The following is a 25,585-nucleotide window of genomic DNA, read 5'->3' on the forward strand; positions in this document are numbered from 1 at the left end:
ACAACAAGCACACAACACACAACACACAAGCACACACAACACACAAGCACACAACACACAAGCACACACACACAACGAGCACACAACAAGCACACAACACACAACGAGCACACAACACACAACAAGCACACAACACACAACAAGCACACAACACACAACAAGCACACAACAAGCACACAACACACAACGAGCACACAACACACAACAAGCACAGAACACACAACACACAACACACAACGAGCACACAACACACAAGCACACACACACAACGAGCACACAACACACAACAAGCACACAACACACAACAAGCACACAACAAGCACACAACACACAACGAGCACACAACACACAACGAGCACAGAACACACAACACACAACAAGCACACAACACACAACAAGCACACAACACACAAGCACACAACACACAAGCACACACAACACACAAGCACACAACACACAAGCACACACACACAACGAGCACACAACACACAACAAGCACACAACACACAACGAGCACACAACACACAACAAGCACAGAACACACGAGCACACAACACACAACGAGCACAAAACACACAAAGAGCACAAAGCACACAAAGAGCACACAACACACAATGAGCACACAATACACAACGAGCACACAACACACAACAAGCACAAAACACACAAAGAGCACAAAGCACACAAAGAGCACACAACACACAACGAGCACACAACACACAAGCACACACACACAACGAGCACACACACACAACGAGCACACAACACACAACAAGCACACAACACACAACAAGCACACAACACACAACAAGCACACAACAAGCACACAACACACAACGAGCACACAACACACAACAAGCACAGAACACACAACACACAACAAGCACACAACACACAACAAGCACACAACAAGCACACAACACACAACGAGCACAGAACACACAACACACAACAAGCACAGAACACACAACACACAACAAGCACACAACACACAAGCACACAACACACAAGCACACACAACACACAAGCACACAACACACAAGCACACACACACAACAAGCACACAACACACAACACACAACAAGCACACAACACACAAGCACACACACACAACGAGCACGCGCCGATCACACAACACAAGACTCAGGAACATGGACTTCCTGTTTGACGTCTCCATGGAGAGGGAGGAGGAAGCAGAGCGGTCGGTAGATTTTCTCTTTATTGAATGAAGCCAAATAAAACAAAGCAGCTCTTCTCTCCATTCACGAAAATAAATAAATCACCTGATCCGCTAAAAACACACTGGGTTCACTTCCAGGTCAAAGTTCATTCAGGTCGACTCCCAGTTTGGCACGAGAGAGAGAGCAAGACAGAGACAGATGGAGAGAGCGAGACAGGGAGATAGAGACAGAAGAGGAGCAGAGCCGTGGATCATTGGTGTTTTTCAGGGGGGGGGGTGAGTGGCGGCCATCTTTCTTTCTATTTCCTGTTAAAAACCAGACAGAACAGAAGGAAGGAAGCGAGGGAGGCGGAGCTACACTGCACAACAAACTAGAACCACAGCAGGAGACAGACAGATGGAGGGATGGAGAGACAGACAGATGGAGGAACAGAGAGACAGACAGATGGAGGGATGGAGAGAGACAGATGGAGGGATGGCGAAGGAGGAATGGAGAGATGAAGAGACAAGGGACGAGATGGATGGAGGAGAGTTCTGCTATAAAGTCATGTGACAGGAGGGGATTGTGGGTGTCAGCTGCACGGTGGGGTCAGAGGTCACTTGTGACCCTCGAAGGCGTCCAGGCCGAAGGCGGCGTCCAGCAGACGGCGCAGCTCCACCAGGTGAGTGTTCTTATTCCCTGTGGCGGGGGCCGCCGCGGGCTCCCTGCCCGCATACCTGGGGGGGAGGGGGGTACTTTTGAACATAGTACTACAGAACCAGTATTTGGTTCATCAACCCCCTGTTGTGTTATTCGAGACATTTCTATTTGAATCATTACTTTAACTCTCTGGTTCTGCTGAACCGGTTCAGTCCGGTTCTTACCAGACGGGCTTGGCACGCTCGATGGTGGTCCTGATCCGGGGCTTGACGTAGTCATAGTAGCCCTGGTTCTTGTGCTCCTCCTGGCACCAGACCAGGTCGGCATCGGGGAAGCGGTCCACCTCGGCCCGGACCAGGTCGAAGGGGAACGGGGAGAGCTGGAGGGCGGGAGCAAAGGTCAGAGGTCACACAGTACACGCCAGACTACCCCCCGCCCCCAGGCTAGCCCCTCCCCCGTCTACCTGCTCCATGCGGGCGATGGCCACCGTCCCTTCCATCCCGCGGTTCTTCCGCTCCTTGATCAGCTCGTAGTACACCTTCCCTGTGCAGAAGATCACTCTCTTCACCTCCTCCGGCCGCTCCGACGCTTCCCCTCCCTCTGGTATCAGACGCTGGAAGTGGGTTCCTGACGGAGCGAGGGATGACAGGAAGCAGGATTATCATCATCACTATCCTCATACTTTTACCATCATCATCATCATCAATATCATCATACTGTTACCATCATCATCATCACTATCACCATACTGTTACCATCATCATCATCATCATACTGTTACCATCATCATCACTATCACCATACTGTTACCATCATCATCATCACCATACTGTTACCATCATCATCATCATCATCATCATCACCACCATACTGGTACCATCATCATCATCATCATCATCATCATTATCACCATACTGTTACCATCATCATCATCACCATACTGGTACCATCATCATCATCATCATCATCACTATCACCATACTGTTACCATCATCATCATCATCATCACTATCACCATACTGTTACCATCATCATCATCATCATCACTATCATCATACTGTTATCATCATCATCACTATTATCATACTGTCATCATCATCGTCACTATCATCATACAGTCATCATCATCACTATTATCATACTGTCATCGTCATCATCACTATCATCATACTGTTATCATCATCACTATCATCATACTGTTATCACCATCATCACTATTATCATACTGTTATCATCATCACTATCATCATACTGTTATCATCATCACTATCATCATACTTTTACCATCATCATCACTATCATCATACTGTCATCATCATCACCATCATTTTACCATCATCATCACTATCATCATACTGTTATCATCATCATCACTATTATCATACTGTCATCGTCATCATACTGTCATCATCATCGTCACTATCATCATACTGTCATCATCATCATCATCATCACTATTATCATACTGTCATCGTCATCATCACTATCATCATACTGTTATCATCATCGTCCCTATCATCATACTGTCATCATCATCATCACTATTATCATACTGTCATCGTCATCATCACTATCATCATACTGTTATCATCATCGTCCCTATCATCATACTGTCATCATCATCATCACTATTATCATACTGTCATCGTCATCATCACTATCATCATACTGTTATCATCATCGTCCCTATCATCATACTGTCATCATCATCATCACTATTATCATACTGTCATCGTCATCATCACTATCATCATACTGTTATCATCATCATCACTATCATCATACTGTCATCATCATCATCACTATTATCATACTGTCATCGTCATCATCACTATCATCATACTGTTATCATCATCATCACTATCATCATACTGTCATCATCATCATCACTATTATCATACTGTCATCGTCATCATCACTATCATCATACTGTTATCATCATCATCACTAGTATCATACTGTTACCATCATCATCACTATTATCACACTGTTATCATCATCATCACTATTATCATACTGTTATCATCATCATCACTATTATCATACAGTTATCATCATCACTGTCATACTGTTATCATCATCGTCACTATTATCATACTGTTATCACCATCATCATACTGTTATCATCATCATCACTATCGTCATATTGTTATCATCATCATCATCATCACTATTATCATACTGTCATCACCATCATCATCATCACCACCAAGATCATCATACTGTCATCACTATCATCATACTGGTATCATTACTATTATCATACTGTTATCATCACTATTATCATACTGGTATCATCACTATTATCATACTGTTATCACCATCATCATACTGTCATCATCACTATCATCATACTGTTATCATCATCATCGTCGTCACTATCGTCATACTGTCACCATCACTATAATCATACTTTTACCATCATCATCACTATAATCATACTTTTACCATCATCATCACTATCATCATACTTTTACCATCATCATCACTATCATCATACTGTTATCAGCATCATCATCATGTGGTACTGTTACCAGGACAGATGAAGCCACCTGGCCGATGTGGTTCAGGTCCAGGTCCATCACTATAATCATACTTTTACCATCATCATCACTATAATCATACTTTTACCATCATCATCACTATCCTCATACTTTTACCATCATCATCACTATCATCATACTGTTATCAGCATCATCACTAGTATCATACTGTTACCATCATCATCACTATCATCATACTTTTACCATCATCATCACTATCATCATACTGTTATCATCACTATCCTCATACTGTTACCATCATCATCACTATCATCATACTGTTACCATAATCATACTGTTATCATCATCATCATCATCACTATCATCATACTGTTATCATCACTATCCTCATACTGTTACCATCATCACTATCATCATACTGTTACCATAATCATACTGTTATCATCATCATCATCATCACTATTACCATACTGTTATCATCATCATCATCACTATTATCATACTGTTATCATCATCATCGTCACTATTATAATACTGTTACCACCATCATTATACTGTTATCATCATCATCATCACTATCATCATCACTATCATCATATTGTTATCATCATCATCATCACTATTCTCATACTGTTATCAGCATCATTATCACCACCAAGATCATCATACTGGTATCATCACTATTATCATACTGTTATCACCATCATCACTATCATCATACTGTCATCATCACCACTATCATCAGACTGTCATCATCACCACTATCATCATACTGTCATCCTCATCCTCACCTGTCAACATGTCATCGAAGCTGGACCTGGCCTCTGGGTGGCGCAGTAGAGATTTAGGAGTAAACACAATTAACTAGAGGAAAAGAAAGTTGTATTAATGCTTGAAACATGGAATGTTTTGTACAATCTAGTCTGCCTAGCAACTCAAATGTCCTCACTGTACCGGTTAAAAAATGTGTCCACAGGAGCCAGGTACCACCTAGTGCTAAAGATAAATAACTGCTTGTCCCTAAACAGAGCAGAAATGGTCCTCACTGGTCCAGGAAATAACTTTGGTGTAAATAAAATGTGTGTGTGTGTGTGTGTGTGTGTGTGTGTGTGTGTGTGTGTGTGTGTGTGTGTGTGTGTGTGTGTGTGTGTGTGTGTGCACTCACAGGCTTCCTGAAGGGAGCCAGGATCTGCCTCCTCAGGACGTGGAAGTAGTTCCCGGGGTTGGAACAGTTCACCACGATCCAATTACAGTCATACAGCTGTCTCACTGCAAAATCCTCCCTGATGGTCTGAGAGACAGACAGGTACAGGGTAAGAGACAGGAGAAGGCAGACGGTTAAGGTCATAATTTACTGTAATCCACATTAACATGTTAATAACCAGGGTTGGGCACCGAAGGTCCAAGTGACGAGTGATTTCAAGATCAACAACTCAGGAGAACTCATTCACTGAGGAACGATCTTAATCCTTTAAAGTCTAAACCGATAAAACCTAAATGGGAAAAGGAGCATATTGACCTGCACTTTGCTTGTTTGATTTATTTATTACTTTATTCTTACTGCATTTTAAATTCATTTCATTATTTTCTTGTTTGCTTTTCTATTATTTAATGACCGTCTAATGTAAATCACTTTAGGGGCCCAGTCCATAGAGCTGTTTTGTTATTGTCAAAAATTCTCTGAAATTTGAAGCCTAAAACTATGTGGAACACCCACTTCAGGATCACACGCACGCGCGCGCGCGCGCACACACACACACACACACACACACACACACACACACACACACACACACACACACACACACACACACACACACACACACACACACACACACACACACACACACACACACACACACACACACACACACACACACACACCTTACGTCTTGTTTGAACACTGGACACGATCCAACTGGACCTTCTCAATCCCAATCTGTACATTTATAGTCAATAATATGATCTCATAAAGTGTCTTACTGTAAATATCATTATAGTAAATAATATGACATCAAGTGTCTCACTGTAAGTATCATTATAGTAAATGTCATAAAAGGTCCAAGTGTAAATACATAATAAATAATATGACGACGTCATAAAGCGTCTACCTGTAAATGTCATTATCATAAAAAATGATGACATAAAGTGTCGTAATGTAAATATCATTATAATAAATATGTCATAAAGCGTCTAACTGTAAATATAGTTATAAATATGATGTCATAAGAATCTTACTGTAAATACATTATAATATGATGACATCATAAAGCGTCTTAATGTAAATATCATTACAGTAAATAATGATGACATCATAGTGTCTTACTGTAAATATCAATATAGTAAATAATATGATGACATCAAGCGTCTCACTGTAAGTATCATTATAGTAAATGTCATAAAAGGTCTTACTGTAAATACATTATAATAAATAATATGATGATGTCATAAAGCATCTAACTGTAAATATCATTATAATAAATAATGATGACATCATAGTGTCTTAATGTAAATATCATTATAATAAATGTCATAAAGCGTCTAACTGTAAATATAATTATAATAAATACTATGTCATAGGAATCTTACTGTAAATATAATTATAATAAATATGATTACATCATAAAGCATCCTAATGTAAATATCATTACAGTAAATAATGATGACATCGTAAAGTGTCTTACTGTAAATATCATTATAGTAAACAATATGACAACGTCATAAAGCGTCATACTGTTAATGCTATTGTAATAAATAATGTGATGACGTCACAAAGCGTCTTATTGTAAAAATCATTATGGTAAATATGATGCCATAAACTGTCGTCCTGTAAATACCATTATAATAAATGTTATAAGGCGTGGTACTGTAAATATCATTAAAGTCAATAAAATGATGTCATAAAGCATCGTACTGTAAATATTATTATAGTAAATAAAATGACATAAAGTGTCATAATGTAAATATCCTTATAATAAATAATGTGATGATGTCAAAGCGTCATACTGTAAATATAATTTTCATTTAGTTTTATTAAGAGTGGCATGTCAGTCAAGCAGGAGCCGCTGCATATTTGGGATCAAAGTTCTGTTTTTCACAAAACTCTGCTCTGATTGTGGATCGATTTTGATGAAACTTAAACCAGGAGATGTTTGTGACGTACCGGTTCAAACCAGACGGGCAACCGTGTTCGTAGCTTCTGTCGTTCTTCTGTTTCAAATGGTTTTGTTAGTTTTGAAAAATTCTGATAATTTTTCCCAAGCTCAACAATAGGGGATCTAGTCCTGCGGGCTGGACCCCAAATTATTATTAATAACAACAACAACAACAACAACAATAACAACAATAATAATAATAAATATAGCTGCAGTCTGTTTAGTCATGTTAGGTGCATATTACGGCTTCCGAGGTTCCCCAATCTGCGCTGTGATTATATGCGGGGACGTCTGGAGCGGACCGAGGGACTCTCTTCTCCCTGGGATTCTTTCTTTAGTCGCTCTGCTTTTGGGGGGATGGGGGCGAGTTCCGGTTCGAGTTGCCGTTTTAGGAGGACCCGCCGCGTCAGCTCCGGGGCCCTCCCGCTGGGTGCTGGGAGAGCGCGGAGGAAGCAACGCTACTCCTGTTGTATGATTGGCTGTTCGTGTCACATGGTTGTGTGACATGAATCAAGTGAGGTATTTAAGGAGGTTTACGAAGGTAATCTAACTTACATCATTTTAGTGGTGACTTCCTTCCTTGGATAAAATTTGATAGGTTACGTTTCCATGAAATCCAAACAACGTATTTCTGTAACTAATTACAATTGAATGGGTTCTATTTTTCCGACGCCTCCCTAGTACACGAACGCATCACTCATTTGCACAGTTGAGTGGATGCGACCTGGTCAGAAGTTTCTGTGGATTCATGTTTTCGGGGTTTTTCATGAATCTGGCAAAGTAATGGAGACCAAAGAGATGAAATATCAATCAAACAGATCCACAGACGTCTACCAGGTAAGACGGTTGATTAAGACGGACACGCCTAGTTTGTCATCTCTAACCACGACAGAGCGACTGAGTCCACGCCCCACACTGGACACCAGAACCTGTACATTTATCGTGAATAGTATGATGACATCACAACGTCTGTGGTGGACAAAGGGGCGTGGTCAAGCAGCGGCCACGCCCTCCAAGCCGCCTCGTGGCGGTGCCGACTGCTCCGACTGGAGGCGGGGAGGTTCCTTCTTGTTTGTCTTACAGAGGAGATGGGCGGCAGGCTGGTGAGCAGCCCAGCAGAGGAACGCCATTCCTCCTGCGCCCGGATCATCATCATCAGTTGTGACATATGACCGTGGCCTGCGTGCCGTATATTGAAATGAACAATAAAACTCTGGCCATGTGGGCGCACCACGGCCAGAAAGACTCCGCCTCCCTCCCTAAAGCCTCACCTGTGGCAAAGACCCCCCCAGCGTGTTTATGTAAAACTCATCTGCTTCATTTATTTTTCCAGCGTTGCCGTGGCGCTCACGCACCACCAACTGGAGGCTTGGGGTCAAACTTGGTTGGCTTTTCACCCATTTCTGCTCCCTATGCGCATCGATTGGATGGAAGTTGAACCACAGGATTTTGCGACGCCCCGTCAACTATGTTCCTAACTTCTGCCGTTGTACTGTTTCAAATCGTAGCTTGAAAAAAAATTGTTGAAGCATAATAACAGGCTGGACACCGAATAACGGGTGTCTTTTCTTACAGGCATCACGTCAGGGTCGTCGTTGCACATCTGGAGGAATCTCTCTGGACGGGCCGAGGAATGTTCTGGACCCTGAAAAAACACACACACACACACACACACACACACACACACACACACACACACACACACACACACACACACACACACACACACACACACACACACACACACACACACACACACACACACACACACACAGACACACACACACACTTCTTACAGTCAGCTGACCTCAAGGTGACTGTGCCATCGTACAGTAGCGTCCTTGATCCGTACCGATGGCCCCTCCTGGCTCGGCTCGCATGTCAATCGCCAATCAATTGCCAAATTTAAGATAATAGTGAAAAACTGTCATATATATATATATATATATATATATATATAAATAATTTATTTATTTTGCTGATCCGAAAAATGATCCGATCCGTGACTCAAAACTGGGTTATGATCTGAAACCGTGAGTTTTGGGATCTGCTCCGCCCCTTTCGTGCAGTGTGTAGTGCAGTGTGTGTGTGTGTGTGTGTGTGTGTGTGCGTGCGCACGCACCATGCCCTCCATGCCGTGCGGCAGCAGCAGCACGATGCCGTTCTGCCGGACCCACTTGGCCTGACCGGGACAGATGAACTGGTCTATGATGCACTGGGCTGTGTTGTGGAAGTCCCCAAACTGGGCCTCCCACAGGACCAGGGCGTCAGGGCTGGCCATGGCAAAGCCCAGCTCGAAGCCTGCAGACAGACACACAGACACGTTTGCCATGTTTAGACACCACCAGGACTCCATAAGATTATGACAACACTGTGTACTCAGCACTGTGTGTATTAGCGTGTAGTCGTACTCACCCAGGACTCCGTACTCTGACAGGGAGGAGTTGCACACGGTGTACGGCGCCTGGTCCGGTGACATGTGGTTCATGGGAATACATGTCCGCTTGTCCACATTCTGGTCATGAAGGACATGGTGACGGTGACTACAGACAGACACACAGACAGACAGACAGGAAGAGAGAGGGCTACATGTCTATACCTCATATAATTGAAGTCAAGGTCCTTCTCCTGACCTTCAAACACCCTGTGTCCCTCAAAGCACGCAACAGTTCCAACCACCTCCACAGCCCAGGACCGAGCTGTTGACCGTGGGGGCGGGGCCTTCAGTGCCTGTGGAGCTCACACCAGGGGCCACAACAATCCTCAACCGGGGAGCCTTCCTGGAGGAACCCGCTTTTTTTTTTTTTTTAATCCTTTCCTCTTGTTTCTCACTTTAGTATTATTATTCTTTCCTGTTTTCTCTTCGTATCTTTGCTTCCTGTAGCACATCGAGGTGCCAATGAAAGGAGCATTATCAAAGAAAAAGATGGAACTAGGATGTGTGGTGCATGGAGATGAGGTCCTACTGTGTCACTACCTGAAGGTCCCTCGCTCCACGTCCTGTCCGGACAGCCTGACGTGGATTCCTTCTTTGAGCAGCGATCCGAAGGCCATGTACTCCCCCAGAGCCCAGTCCACCGTGCGGTTCCGTACCATCTCTGCCCGGCCCTTCAGGATGCGGCTCAGACCTGGGAACGCACAGCTTCGCTCCATCAACTACCATACAATCAATATATTAACTCTGCCCTTGGGGTGTGTGTGAGAGACCTCTGACCTCCGTGGATGGTGAAGTCGTCCACGGGGACAGATGAAGCCACCTGGCCGATGTGGTTCAGGTCCTCCTCCGTCAGACCGGTGGGGGGACAGGTCATGGACTTGGGCTGGCCGTCCAGGGTGAAAAAACCTGGTGAGGGAAGCATCATAATTCCAACATTACACAATCTACTGATACAGCCTGAAAACCCAAAAACCTGATGGTCTGAAGTAAAACCACATTCAGTTCATTTTACAGGAAATGGAAATGAACACACACACACACACACACACACACACACACACACACACACACACACACACACACACACACACACACACACACACACACACACACACACACACACACACACACACACACACACACACACACACACACACACACTACCGGGCCAGGGAGAGTCCAGCCAGTGCTTAATGTGAAGAATCTTCTCGTCTTTGGAGCGAGCGTGAGCCTCCTCACAGATCTTATCATACTTAGCGATCTCCTCCTGGAGAGAGAGACAGGCAGAGAGAGAGAGACAGGCAGAGACAATGACAGGACGGGTATGAGTATATCTGTGTGTGAAGATTTCAGGAAGAGCATTTCGGGGCATTTCGGGTTTTTGTTGTCGCCAAGTTTTAGTTTTATGTTGTTATTTGTTGAAGTTGCTGTCTCCTCTACTGCGCTGCGCCCCCCCAAATCACACTGGCACGATGACACGCCCCTCTTCCGGTGTGTTCGTCACGTCATATGAGACAAACCAGATAAAAAAAACAAAAAATAAAATAAAATAAATAAAGCCCCGGCATTTCTTCTGGCAACGGCAAAGGAGTTATTCGCCTTTTTCAGTGGGTTTCCCCGTGTTTCAAAACCCGGTTGTACCAGCTAATTTTGGTGTAAAAACAGTGTTATGGTGATGTGGTGAGGCGGCGGCTGTGAGGCTTCAAGGTACAAGGTACAAGGTGGAGGCTAACCAGGGAAGCAGTGTGACAGTGTTTCTGCACAATGTGTGTGCTTTACCTCGTACTCCTGGCGGCTCACGGCTCCCTCGGCAATCAGCTTCTCAGCGTACTTGAGCAGGACTCCTTTCTGCTTCTTGATCTGTTTGTACATCAAAGGCTGCGTGAACATGGGCTCGTCCATCTCGTTATGACCCATCCGACGGTAGCACACCTGGAGGATGCGACAAGAGGAGAGGGAGACGGGACAGAAAGTGTCAACGGCAAGAAGGCGATGCGGGTGGTGCTGCGCTGCAGGAAGTGGACGGCGACGCGTTTCCTGTGGCGGTGTCCGTCTGAATGTTTTAATTTGAGCGAAGATACAGACAGAGAGAATTCACATGGAAGAAGAGTATTGAAACCTCCGTGCGCGGCCCATGACAAGGCAACAGGTAACTACCGTGTATATTTATAATTTGGTTTTATATCTTGAGGGAACAGCGTTGGAGAGTAAATCACAAACACAAGTGGAGGCGTAAAGGATGCAAGGAGCCAGAGAGCAGTCAACAGAGAGCGTCTCATTATTTACAAGCAGTCAAACAGCCCAAGCTTCTTCTGACTCACTGTCCTGAAGCCAGCGAGGAAATGAGTAAGAAACGACCGAGTCAGTTCTTCATCCACATCTCCTGCAGTTCTGTCTTGATGTCTGTGTCTGTGTGTGTGTGTGTGTGTGTGTGTGTGTGTGTGTGTGCGTGCGTGCGCGCGCACGCACCAGGTCCACCACCACGTCCTTGTGGAAGGTGGCCCTCCACTCGGCCGCCACGTTGCAGACATACACGACGGCCTCGGGGTCGTCGGCGTTGACGTGGAAGATGGGGGCGTTGACCACGCGCGCCACGTCGGTGGGGTACGGCGAGGAGCGCGCCATGCGGGGGTCCGTGGTGAAGCCGATCTGAAACGGAAGGTGCACGGATCACACTCCGGCCCCCCTGGAGTCATAACGCAGAAAAACATCAATCCGCCCCAAAGTCACAGCACTGAATCGTCTGTGTGTCTGTGTGTGTTACCTGGTTGTTGGCCACCACGTGCACGGTGCCGTGCGTGGTGTAGGACGGCAGATCGGACAGATGGAACGTCTCGTACACGATGCCCTGACCTGCGAACGCTGCATCTCCGTGGATCAGGATGGACATCACCTACACGCACACGCACACACACACACACACACACACACACACACACACACACACACACACGTCTAAGATGCATTTGTAAACCTGGTAACAGTCCATTCAGAGATTGGTCCTTACAGGCAGGTACACACACAGGTAGGCACACAGGGCTTCCTTCCCTCCCCCTCACCCGGTTGCCATCTGTGTCCCCGCAGTAGAACTGCTCGGCCTTGGTCTTGCCCTGCACCACGGGGTCCACGGCCTCCAGGTGGGAGGGGTTGGCCATCAGAGACAGCGTGATGTTGCGGTCGGTCACGCGGTTGATTCTGCGATGGTACATTCCAAGATGGTACTTGACGTCCCCCGAGCCCTGAGCCAATCGCAATGCACACAATCACCATGACAACAACAGCAAGAAGCAGGGATCGTTCAAACCGAAGGCCTGGTACGAAATGAGCAGCTGGAGCGGTGCTGCTGGCAGGACACGCTGCGCCTCCTTTGCAGCAGCATGAAGGTGGTGTTACCTCATCAGCCGCCTCCAGCTTCGAGTCAAACTGACAGAAGATCTGCTCCAGCTCCTTACGGATCACGTTGGCCAAAACGTTCAGACGACCCCTGCAAGCGCGCGCACACACACACACGCACACGCACACACACTACAGTCAGCGCAGTATGAAATAAAATCTAGTGTGTGTAGGTTCAGTGTGTGTTGTGTTGTGTGTGGAATTGTGTGTGTGTGTATGTTCAGTGTGTGTTGTACTGTGTTGTACTGTGTACCTGTGCGGCATGCCCATGATGACGTTCTCCACTCCGTTCTCTGAGGACTTGTCGATGATGGTCTTCAGAGCTGGGATCAGGGACTCGCAGCCCTCCAGACCAAAGCGCTTCTCAGCAGACCACTTCCTCTGGAGGAACTCCTCGAACCTGGAACCACAACTCCACCTTACTGCTCCTCCAGGTTCTAACAGGGGGAGGGCTACGTCATGGTTCTACACCCAGGCTGGAACCTCAACCATTAGTTGGAGTTCTAGTCCCCTGGACTGAGGTTCTAACCAGAGACCCAGGTTCTCCTTCCCTGGTGGGTCTGGTTCTAGATTTATGTTCCAGCCAGTGGTTGTGGTTCTAGTTACCTGGTGGAACGGACCATGCGGGCCAGCAGGGTCCTCTTCTCCTCCAGGGTGAACTGCATGGCTCCAGGAGTCTCAAACTTCTTGCGGATCCACTGGCACTGGTCCAGGTCGTTGATGAACATGAACTCCACCCCGATGTGCTGGCAGTACGCCATCTGCAGAGCACAACGCCTTCAGCCACAACAAGCATTTGATGGAAAACCACGACCTTCCACTGGTCAGCAGAGAATCAAACCAACAAACGCATTTCTCCATAACATTCTCAGTAGGGACATGACGAGAGGACGTTTTCACCGTGTGATCATTGTTCTACGGGTACTACTCACTTAACTACCGATGTTACTACAACCAGGTCGTTAAGCTCATTGGTCGATAAGCGATGACCAGTGTTATTTCACGGTAAGGAGGCGTCGCTGCTATATATAGTATATATAGTGTATATAATATATATATTGTATACAGTGTTATTTCACGGTAAGGGGGCGTGGCTGCTATATATAGTATATATAGTGTGAGATTTGTTTGGTGCCTCATACTTTGAGCTGACTAAACACACAGCGTGTTGGCTTAGCTCAGCTGTCACAGCCGGGCCTCGTGCTCCTGACAGGGTCGGGCCTTGGGCTCCTGACAGGGTTGGGCCGCTGTCAAAAAAAACCTGTTTGACAGGAAGCCAAACACTGGAGTGGCGCATCCTACATTTTACCACCGGGTGTTGCACTTGACTCGGCAGCCGCTCCCCAGCCAGTGTGGTACTGCAGCTCTGTCGATGACTGATGATGATTTAAAGGTAAATTGGCCCAAGTGTAGAATCGACCCAACATCAGCTGGCGAACGTCATGGCCGATGAAAACGAAAAATTTGGGAACTGTTTCCCTGTTTGGGAAAAGTTTGGTTTCCCGGTGATTTACAGGCAAAGTGGATAAGACTAAAGCATAACGCAGACATGGCTCAGTAGTGATCGCTGCGTTTCTGGCAACACATCAAACTCAATGCTTTCATCGGTCGAGGGTTAATAAATAAATTCCCGCATGAAAATAGCATTTGTCACGAGATTTACAATCACGGTATTACCCTACGTTTACGATAGTACCATTTCATATTTCAATTTCACGGTTTACCGTCACATCCCTGATTTGCATCCCATCCCTAAAGGCCGGGTCAGCGTTATTATGTGGTCCACATTTTGACCGCGGGCCACCGGTTGAGTAGACCCACAGTAGTATTCAATGACAGTGCAGCTGTGAGGTTTAAAAAAGGTTCAAGCTGTGAGGTGTCAACATCATGTCAACACATCCACCCTAAGTGAACTATGACTTTATCATCTTTAATACAATTACCAACTGTGTGTGTGTGTGTGTGTGAGTGTGCACCTCCAGCCTCCTGATGATCTCCTTCAGAGGAAGAGCGTTCTCCGAGCCCCCGATGAAGGTCGTCGTCGGCAGATGGAAAACCTTGTCCAGGTCCGACTCGTCCAGGCCGTAGAAGCCTGCGTGTCCCGTGATTCAACAGGACCGGGGGAAGGAACAGGGGGCGGGGCCCGGGAGAGAGCAGGAAGAGGGGAAAACAGGCAGAAAAGAAGGTTGAGAAGGACGTGCACAGAGATGTGCACGCACAAACAAAACAGCCAATATGTAGATGAGGGTTTATGAAAGAAAAGGCAACGAGATTCAGGTTAATGTTTATACAGACAGGACAACAGACAGAGAGGCAGGACAACAGACAGGACAACAGCCAGAGAGGCAGGACAACAGACAGAGAGGCAGGACAACAGACAGGACAACAGACAGAGAGACAGGACAACAGACAGACAGACCGTGGATGGAGGATACAGTTGTGTGTAGTTGAAAAGCAGTGATGGTGAAGTAGTAATAGTGACAGTAGTGTAGTAGTAGCAGTGTAGTAAAGACAGTATAATAATTATAATACACTGTAGTAGTAGTAGTATAGTAGTAGTAGTAGTAGTAGTGGGTGATAAACAGGCATGATAGATTCACAAGGTTTAAACCAAAGAAATGGGAAGAAACGCCATGGTTAATCGCTATTGATACTATTGCCAAAGCCGTCTGCTGATCAAATTAAATATCCCGTGGTGGCCATGGTAACCACTTACCATGGAGCCCGTTTCCAAGCTGAGCTTGGTATCTGTCTGTATGCAGCCCTTGGCCTTTAAACGTCATATTTTTCACAATTTACAGCTTCACCGTTGGCCACGGCACCTTGATTAGCATTTCAAGTATAATATCCAATCCCATAATGTGCCAGCACCCTGTAGTGCTTAAGATGAAAAATCAAAATGATTTGGGCACATTATTCATTGTGATATGATTTTACGATGATTAAAATAAGAACATTAAACCTATCTGGGTTTAAAACATCCAATAATAAGTCAGATAAGCGTTGCCTGGCACCGGGCTCTTGAGCTGGATCGCACTTCGTTGTCCCCAACGCAACAGAACACTCCCACAGAGAAGCTGAACCACAACACACCACCAGATTCCACCTCGTCAAAGAGGAAACCCCAGTGAGTAGTGGTGGGAGTGATGAGGAACTAGGCAGGCAAAGGGGATTATGGGATATGGTTAATATAAACAAACTGATTAGGAGAGAGAGAGAGAGAGAGAGAGAGAGAGAGTCTGTGCTTCCCAAAATACTAAACATTTTATTGGTTTTGTTCTGGTGCTATTCCTGCCATTCGAGCCTGGTTTATGATCAGATGGAGCATGAGCAGTTACCATGGAAACACACCTTCTCCAGTTAAACCGGAGCAGGAAGGAGTGAGGATCTGAACCCGGCGAGCTAAACCGTGTGTGGCTAGAACCATCACTTTGCCTCGTTTACGGCGTCAATTTTAACAGGTCATTAATAACATCTGAAGGCCGTCGTGAGAGTGAGAGGTTTTTTAAAAAAAGAACCACGTGCTACCACAGAACAAACCTTCAGTGTATTACTGCACACCAAAAGGCTTCAGTGTGTGTGTGTGTGTGTGTGTGTGTGTGTGTGTGTGTGTGTGTGTGTGTGTGTGTGTGTGTGTGTGTGTCCAACAGGCGTCCTGTCCTTCAGACCTCCTGGCTCAGTGTGTTCATACCTCCCACCGTTAGAAGCCGCAGCCTCTCCGTGCACACCGCCAGGTCTGGGGTCAGCCAGCGGGGAGAGAGACCAGGACACATTAGTGACCGACACCCTCCCTGCAAGGTCAGCCATCTTGGAGAGATCACCATCCGGCAGCCATTTCTACAGAGCACCGCAGCGACAAAACTGCAGCTAAGCACAGCTGCCATTAAGCCCGAGTGCAGCGAAGCAGAGATGCAGAACTGAGTGAAAGCACAAGAGGAGGTGACTGCAGTACAGCTCCACGCCGAGCAGCAGAACCAGACCTGCCCGCATCAGAGAACCCACTGAGCGTGGATACAACCTGAACCGCAGTCGCTGCCCTTCAGGCCTCAAATCAAAACCACAGAACCTCAAACTGCCAACAGGCCTAGCCAGGGGCCCCTTCCAGGCCACACGGGGCCAAGCTGAGAGACATCCAGAGCCAGCAACACACGAGGAGCCGCTCAACAACATCACAGCTTCAACTCATGGGTCCACACACAAGCCAAACAAACAAACAACTAAACACCAGAAGCTGGAGGCCAAAGCTAACACGCAACCAAAGCTAACGGCTACAGGCTACAGCTGCAGGTTTTTGGGAACATACAGGGAGGATGTAACTCATAGACAGCGACTTAGGGTCAAACTGAGGCTTTTCGAGAGCAGCTTCAAAATGCTAACAGTCATGCCACCCTGCCGTTCCATAGAGTTTCGATGTGAGAACTCTGGGAATTTGAGTAAGGAATACTGGATCACTTCCCAGGTGACGTTGAGCTCAGAGCCACCATTTTGGTTTTCCAACAAAGCAGACGTATTAATGCTCTTCCCTGTCTTCAGGGCTAAAAGACTGTAATAGCCCAGAGCGCTAGGAGCCCATCAGACACTGACAGGCTGTGAAACCTTCTCGTACACTCATTATTCTGTCATTTAGCTGAACATCTCCCAGAGAGCTCCACGTGATGTGAAGCAGCTGGGATGTGAACCCAGAGGGGGAGGGCTCCGGGTCTCAGGACATTTAAACCCTGCTCTGTGATTGGACGAGGCGTGGGGGCGGGGCTCACCCAGCTTGTCGGAGGACGTTATAATGTCAGTTGGAACGCACGAGTCCAGATCAGCGTCCATGATCCCCAGAGGGTCCAACTGGGCCACATGGTGACCTCGGATCTACAGGAAGTGACAACAGCACAGAGCCACGCCCCAAAGGAAGTAGGGACGAGGGGAGAAGTCAGGAGGAGTAGAAGAGAGAGAAAGAAGAGCCAGGAGGAGGAAAGGAGGTGCAGAGAAGAGCAATAGGAAGAGAAAAGGGGAGTAAAGAGAGGAGGTGAGGAGGCGCAGAGAGGAGCGGAAAGAGGAGATAAAAGGGGAAAGGAGGTGGAGAGCGGTGAGGATAGAGTGGAGAGAAGAAGGAGGAGGACGAGTGGAAGTGAAGGAAGATTAGGAGGAATCAAGGGGGAAGCGATTAGGAGAGGAGTCGGGCGGCAGTGAAGGAGGACATGCACAAATAAGAAAAACAGAAGAGAAGAGGGGAAACAATCAGAGAAAGAGAGAGAGAGAGGGAGGGAGGGGAGAGAGAGAGAGAGAGAGTGTTAGCATAGCATTAGCATAGCTCTCTCACCAACATTCTGGAAGCCTGAAGTGACGGCAGTATCATCAAAATTCACACAGCTGATCCCCAGAGGGTCCAGCTGGGCGTTATGGTGACCCATCACCTGGACACAGCCCCGTGTTAGCAGCAAAACAATAACAATGACAACAGTCATGTGACCCGTATTCCCAGAAGCTCACTAGGAAAAGGGAGACGGGACGAGGATGGATCCATGTGCGCTCAGTATCAGGAATCCAACACATTATTACTATGAGTTAAACCAAGGCAGAAACATCTTTTATGAGGCTGCATTTCCACTTCAACCCGTCTAAACTACCTGAACCTTCCATTTATATTAAGTGGCTTTCTCTTCAAATCAATTATTTTGTTCTAAGTCCCCATAAAATCAAATTCAGAGATTGGTTTCCAAACACACAGTGGTTAGCACTGTTGCCTCACAGCAAGACGGTCCTGGGTTTGATTCCCGGCCGTCCCAGGTCTTTTCTGTGTGGACTTTGCGTGTTCTCCCCGTGTTTGTGTGAGTTTCCTCACACCATCAAAGACAGGTATGTTAAGGGTTAGCAGTCCTGTCCGTGCCCCTGAGCAAGGCATCAACTTGTTTAAACCTGTTCTACACAAAAATAAATAGTTATAGTACTGGTTTTATTTGTATTTTTTTATTGCAAAACATTTTTGTGTGTGTGTGTGTACCTGGTAGGCCCTGATGAGGGACTGCACGGCCAGATGATCCTCCACCAGCTTCTCCACGTTGGGCTGAGCTCCGACCAGCGAGGAGGCCCCGAGGTCAGGGGCTGCCAGGCCCAGGGGGCTCTGGTAGGCCGAGCCGGGGGCCACGCCCGCGTTGGCGTTTCGGAAAAACACATCCCACGACTGAGGAGGAGAGGGAGGGATGGAACGTTACAAAACGCTCAAGACAAAGGTTTTAGGACGGATCATCTCTTACTCAAAGTATTTTAGGTACAGAGAGGTAAGTACAGGTAGAAACAGGCTCCGAAACAGACGCTTCTATCAACAGTTTCCTTCTGGTCAATAAGGTCAGAGAAGAGGAACCGGAAAACATCTCAAGTGTGATTTCCTTTTCCAAAAAACACAGACCATCAGAGTGAGTATAACATCAGCTGGTTCCTGTAGAACATCCCCCCCCGCTCCAGGCCACGCCCACCGTGTCAGCATGGGAGCGTGTGACGGCGCGTGACCACACCCAACGCTCCCACTGCACACGCCCTCCTCATGGTAAACACTACACAAACAACAGAATCACAAGGGAATAACAACTATTTCACCAGAATATAAGTTGGCAAGAGTCACTTGACATAAACCTTGGGAGGTTGCTCAGCAACTAACTTTGTTTGGTGCTCAGCATTCTGGTGGAGGGCTGCGCTATCTGTGTTTTTTACCCATTTTGATTTCTAGCGTGCGAAACATGGAACCATCCAAACGCAGCACGTGCTGAGCAGCATCCACCTCCATGATGACTATAGACACGCGTCACGCCTGTTGGTCCTTTTCAAAAAAGGTACGATTTTTATTATTTCACACACAAAGTCGAGCTGGAAGTTTCGATGACATCACGTCATTGATCTCACACCTTAGTCCAAAGTGACTGATAATAAATACATTTTGTCACATCCTCATAACACCGTACGTCACTGTCAAAACTCTTCTAGGAAAGTAAGTTAGAAAGTAAAGGTGAAAGATGCTTCAGCTTCTCTAACAACAAACACAGTTGACCTGGGGCCACCCTTCACTGAAGCTTACACTCCATTTTAAGGGCAGAGTAATGAAACAAACTGTTCTGGAACTGTGGGTGTGTGTGTGTGTGTGGTTCTAGTTGAGACGTTCTGTGGTTTGAGGAACTTCCAGAGCTTCTGGTGTTTTGGACACAAAGGGCGTCTCCTGAAGCTTCAGGCTCCACTAAGACCTGATCCTGCTCCTCATTCCAGTCTGATGAGTCACACACACTGGAGCCACCCAGACCGAGCTGAAGGGGTGTGTGTGTGTTTTGTTGGGTCTGGGAGAGGGATCTAACAGAGAAATGCCAAATTCAACCAGTAGGGTTTTCACACGAAAATGAGCAGGGTTACCCTGGTTATCTTTAACCGGGTAAACCCGTTAAAAATAGGCGATTGACGCCTTTCCCATTGCCAGGAAAAATGCCATTTTTTTTTCCTGGTGCATCACGTTCAACGTCACAAACACACCAGGAAGGGGGCGTGTCATGGTTCCAGTGTGATTGGGAACAAAAGAGTCGAGGAGACAGCAACTTAAACAACGACATCAAACTGTAAAAAAAATAAATAAAAAGTATTTTGAGCCGTTCAAAAGAACCGGTGCACACAGGCCCCTGGGCGGCAGGGAGCGGTTTGGAGCGGTGCTGGAGTGACTCGGAGCCTGGCGGGGAGCGAGGCATGGTCCCCCATGTGGAAAAAAACTTGTGATTTAGATTTTGGATTCTAAATGGGATTTTGACTGACTGAATGATGCCGATATTCCCGTCTGTTCACGTGCCAATGTCAGGAACTTCGACTCACGTGGCGTCGCGCAGATCAAGGGGCCAAAACGAGCGTCTCCTGTTCCGTCAGAACCGGTCGATAAGAACCAGCATCTATTGCAGGGTCATCAGACCCGGGAGTGAGACCCAGGTGTTTCCTTTTCCACTCGTGACAAACGGTGGACGTTAGACGGTGCTACCGGGTTTCGGTGCAGTGGGAAAAGGGTATTGTTCTTAGTGTGGTCGGGGGTATTTAAAATACAGATGGTCAGAAAAGTGTGTGCACAGTAGGGTCTAACACTCAGGAAGATAACAATTCAGGTCAAACTCGAAAGGTAATGGATGAGCAGCATTTTCTGTTTCGCAGCCTAATTCAGTCTGAAATGTAAGATACATTTATATCTAATCACATTGTTGTTCTCATCTGATTATATATTACTTTACAACTGACTGGCGAGGTCCTGGGTCTGCTGGGACCTCAGCCCTGAGACACCAACCTGAAAAGCCCAACAGGTCTTATTTTTGAGTTAATTGGAGATATTATGGGATGTGTCAAAATGAGATCAATGACCTACAAATATCCATCTCGCACACTTCTCGTGTAGCCATCGCTAGGTCAGTTCTTCATCAATACCTATCAAATCAAAATACCCCAAAATCAACCCCTTCAGACGTTAAAACATCCAAATCAAGCAGTACGTCACTGATGGTTCTGAGCTCAGGTCCAGTGTGAAGCACAACTCTGTACTTTGGAGCGGGAGGCGACCTCCCTCACAACCATCTCACCCCAACAACCCAGTTCTGACCAAGCAGAACTGCTCCACACGGCAACAGCAAAACAAACACCAGCAGCTGCACCGTGGCTCCAGCTGCATCACAATAACCCATGAAATTCAACCAATCTCCGTCATATTTGGCTTGGGATTTTGCCGTGACCTTCCCACAATAAATGTAAAATCCACACCGTCGTCCTGAGAAGACAGAGCCCACGTCACACAACTCATTTTATTTGGTGCTTTACTGCACTGAACTGAAGGTGTATTTCATAGGTGTCTGGAACCAAAGCAAAAGCTGTTTTTTCCCCTTTTTTGTCCAAATTTAAGTTATGAAAATATTTAGCTACAATAAATGTATTATTATTTCCAGTTGTCTCTGAGATGCAGAATCTATATTATCACAGGAAGTGCTAACTTTCTTCATTGGTAGTAGTAAAAATATTTTTTGGGGGCAATTTCTGGCAATTCCAAATACTTATTACAAAAAAACAACATAACGTTCACAATTTGTATCGCAAGTTTTGCAGAAGGCTGCTGAAAAATCTAGTTTTGATCACAACAATCACCAAAAACTGCTGGAGGAACCGAGTTGAAATGCAAAAACCTGTAGTCTGAAGCAGCAGGTGGATCTATTATTAGGACCCAGCTGTCTTCTGTTCCCCTGTCTGTCCTCTGGGGGCGCTGCATCTCCCTACATGCTCTAAACACCATGTTGACATGTTTCCTCAACATGTGATTCAGCAAATCCCTGTTCCACAATAACTGCGTCACACACAAGGATGTGTCCAGTACAACCAGTCTGCTACTGGTGACACTGATAGAGCAGGGATCTCATGGATAGAACAGCAACGATGGAAAGAGACGTCTACCTGTCGAGGATCTGGGTCTGATAAAAACTGAAGAAAGTCAATCGATCCACACTGCGAGATTTCCAGTCGCATCTATATATATATTTTTTTTAAATGTCCACTCACACCTTGCCACACCTGTACTTAGAATGCACCCAGGTGGACGTGTCATGGTGGCTCAACCCGATGAGCACGTATACCATCTGGGCAAAACGCCTGCAGGGACCCAGGCTCGATCCAGCCTGCGGTCATTTACTGCGTACTGTCTCTCTCTCTCTACCCCCCCCCCATTTGCTGTCTCTCTCCACTGCTCTCTGAAGTGAAAAAAAACTAACTGGAAATGAAACAAGGTGAAAAGGAAAATTGTTTGTTTTCGTTTGTGGTATATTTTCTTGTCATTTTGCAGATGGAGCATGTTATATATTTACCGGTTTGGTTGTATATTTTAGCTGTATCATGTAATTTTGGCCGACAATAAACTCCCCACGCCGCTCAGTGGCCGATGTCTTGTTTTCCACGGTCGGACCATGAGGCCTGGCCGTGGCCCTCCGCTCCACCAAGGGGCTCCTACCTTGTGAACGCTCTTGGGGTCCTCCAGCCAGGCGTAGTACATTTCCTCCACGTAGTTGGAGCTGGTCCCATTCAGAAAGGGCTCCGAGGCCACCGGTGCCGTGTAGCACCTGATTGGCTGAAACGTCCGTGTGGTGCTAGCCGCGCTCGCCGCTGTGTTAGTGCGCTGCTGGCTGACAGTCTGTGCCGCCTGAGAGGCAGTGAGCGGGCGCAGCCGCGCCGCACAAGTCCTTAGGCGGTGCATTAGCAGTCCTTAAGCTGACAGCACCGCACACACACCTTGGCTCGCTGGGAAACACTCCACCTAGCACGGGAGGAGGAAGTCTGCCAAGAGGAAGAGCCGACTGGGCAGGTCTGCTGTCCGTCCGTCCGTCCGTCCGTCCGTCCGTCCGTCCGTCTACTCTGAGAGAGACAGAGAGTGTTAGAGCAGTGATTCTCACCCTTCTCTACATCCAGGACCCTCAGTTTGATCTGATTGAGTCTCTGGATTCAATCTCAGCAGATTTCTCTTGTTTAGTTGTGATTCAGTGTCTCATCCCTTGTCAAGAAGATGACAGTGAAACTGGGATCCAAACAGTCCTGACTGGACGTTCTCTAACGGTGCTAACGTCTTGGAAATTAAATCACAGTGAAGTTTAACTATCAATCATTTTGCGGGAAACTCCTGGAACCTATGGAAGGGCCCCTGGGGGTTCCCCACACCTCACATTGAGAACCACTGTGTAAACATATCTTCTGAGACAAGCTGAGACCGACTCCAGGTCCTTCATTTCAGACGGCTGTGGATCCAGAACAAAGACCTGATACAGACGGTTAATTTGATTCCATCCCATTCACCTTCAGAACAGCAGAAAATCAAGTCACTTTAATGGCCAACAAGCTATCAAGTCACTTTAATGGCCAACATGTCAGCTTGTTGTATTGTGACTCTGGTACTAATACTCTGTTTGAGCCTGATCACTGGCAGAAGGTTCATAACAAACTGACAGAACAAGAAGCAGAAAGAGTTTTACAGGGTCATGTTAAAGGTAAACACAGTGAATACAAAGCTCAAAAACATTAACAGATTAAAACAGCGCCTGCCAGATTCACAGCTTCATATCAAATAGCAGCCTGGCAGCATCTCTCCAAAAACTACACCATTGTAAACAAAACACAGATGTTCTTAAAGGTGACTTGGTTCCAGACTTCCATATGAAGAGAACCACGCTTCTCCCGGACTGAAACATACGAGTGTACGCAGAAAAGCCTTGACTGCAGCAACACGGCGGCAGCATTTGAATCTATGGAGCATGATGGGGAAATACAGAAAACAATAAGAGAAACTAGTGATTAAGAAATGGAAGCCATCTGAGCGGTGCTGCTTCTTGTTCACACAGCACTTCAGAAGGTCAACGCAATGATGTGTCTGTACAGCTGAAGTCAGTTGGTTCATCCAGGAGTGTCCCTGGTAAGAACACGATTAAAATGTAAGACGATTTCATGGATTTTAATGCCTGGTGTTTGTGGAGCTGCACGTAAGACATTTCAGCAGACACTCAAGGGCCCGCAGACGGACTGGGGCCAGCTCTGTGTTTCCACAGGCTTCCATGTTTTGACCTTGTTGGACACCCTCCCACGGCTCACACCGAGCCCGCCCCCCGTCCCCCGTCCGGCCACGCCATTGGTCCGCTAGGGGGAAGCCCCGCCTACCAGGCCACGTCATTGGTCCGCTACGGCGAGGTCCGGAAATAACGAGGAGCGAAGCGCGGCTAGCGGAGCAGCGACGTGTCAATCACTTCGTCCTTCCGGGGACACGGGAGCCCCGAAAACGTTTCCCGAAATGTGAAAACAGCGGCGACCTCCGCCCCGGCGGCGGCGGCGGCGGCGGCGGCTCCCCCCTGCGGTGCTGAGCACACACGGCGCGGGCGGCCTGCCACCGCGGCGAGCCTCTGGCTGTTAGCGGGAGGCTACATGCTACACGCTAAGCGCTACGGTGTCGCGGACGCCCCCGCTTGTCTTCGCCGAACCCACGAACAGCGACTGTGCCGCTGGTTCCGGGGCGGACGGAGCTCACCTCCCCTGGCGTCGAGCGGTCACTGCGAAGCCCAATCGGCGCTGCGCTAAGCGGGCCCGTGCTGCCGGTGTGCCCGATGCCCTCTGCGGCTCCTGGTGGAATGACAGACGGCGCTCGAAGCGGGAAGAGGGGCCCGCACCTAGTGACGTAGCGACGTGATGACGTCAGTGATGCGTCGCTTTGACGCGAGGCGGGGGAGGGGGAGGGGTACTGAGCGGCTACTGCAGTGTTGC

The 25,585-nt window shown here is 47.0% G+C and overlaps 1 protein-coding gene across 4 annotated transcripts; it reads right to left on the minus strand.

The window, feature by feature from the left end:
* Nucleotides 1-1,201: 1,201 nt before the first annotated feature.
* On the minus strand, nt 1,202-25,494 carry ogdha (oxoglutarate dehydrogenase a). 4 transcript variants are annotated; one of them, XM_080004398.1, is made up of 23 exons: nt 25,353-25,494; nt 23,298-23,698; nt 19,302-19,481; nt 18,067-18,169; nt 15,286-15,401; nt 13,916-14,070; nt 13,563-13,709; nt 13,310-13,400; nt 12,976-13,155; nt 12,681-12,809; nt 12,386-12,565; nt 11,696-11,848; nt 11,081-11,183; nt 10,694-10,822; nt 10,457-10,607; nt 9,895-10,022; nt 9,602-9,780; nt 9,053-9,124; nt 5,490-5,615; nt 5,116-5,188; nt 2,284-2,447; nt 2,045-2,199; nt 1,202-1,897 (listed from the first exon to the last, which is right to left on the minus strand). In XM_080004398.1, the coding sequence occupies exons 2-23, from the start codon at nt 23,538-23,540 to the stop codon at nt 1,777-1,779; spliced, it is 3,078 nt and encodes a 1,025-aa protein (XP_079860524.1). In that variant the 5' UTR covers nt 23,541-23,698; nt 25,353-25,494; the 3' UTR covers nt 1,202-1,776. The 4 variants fall into 4 exon arrangements, with proteins under 4 accessions (XP_079860524.1, XP_079860527.1, XP_079860525.1 ...); XM_080004401.1 differs by lacking the exon at nt 18,067-18,169 and adding an exon at nt 18,621-18,714; XM_080004399.1 differs by having other exon boundaries at nt 23,298-23,693; nt 25,344-25,467.
* Nucleotides 25,495-25,585: the final 91 nt, after the last annotated feature.

The sequence above is a fragment of the Zeus faber genome (assembly GCF_960531495.2).
Source record: "Zeus faber genome assembly, chromosome: 7".
NCBI lineage: Eukaryota > Metazoa > Chordata > Actinopteri > Zeiformes > Zeidae > Zeus > Zeus faber.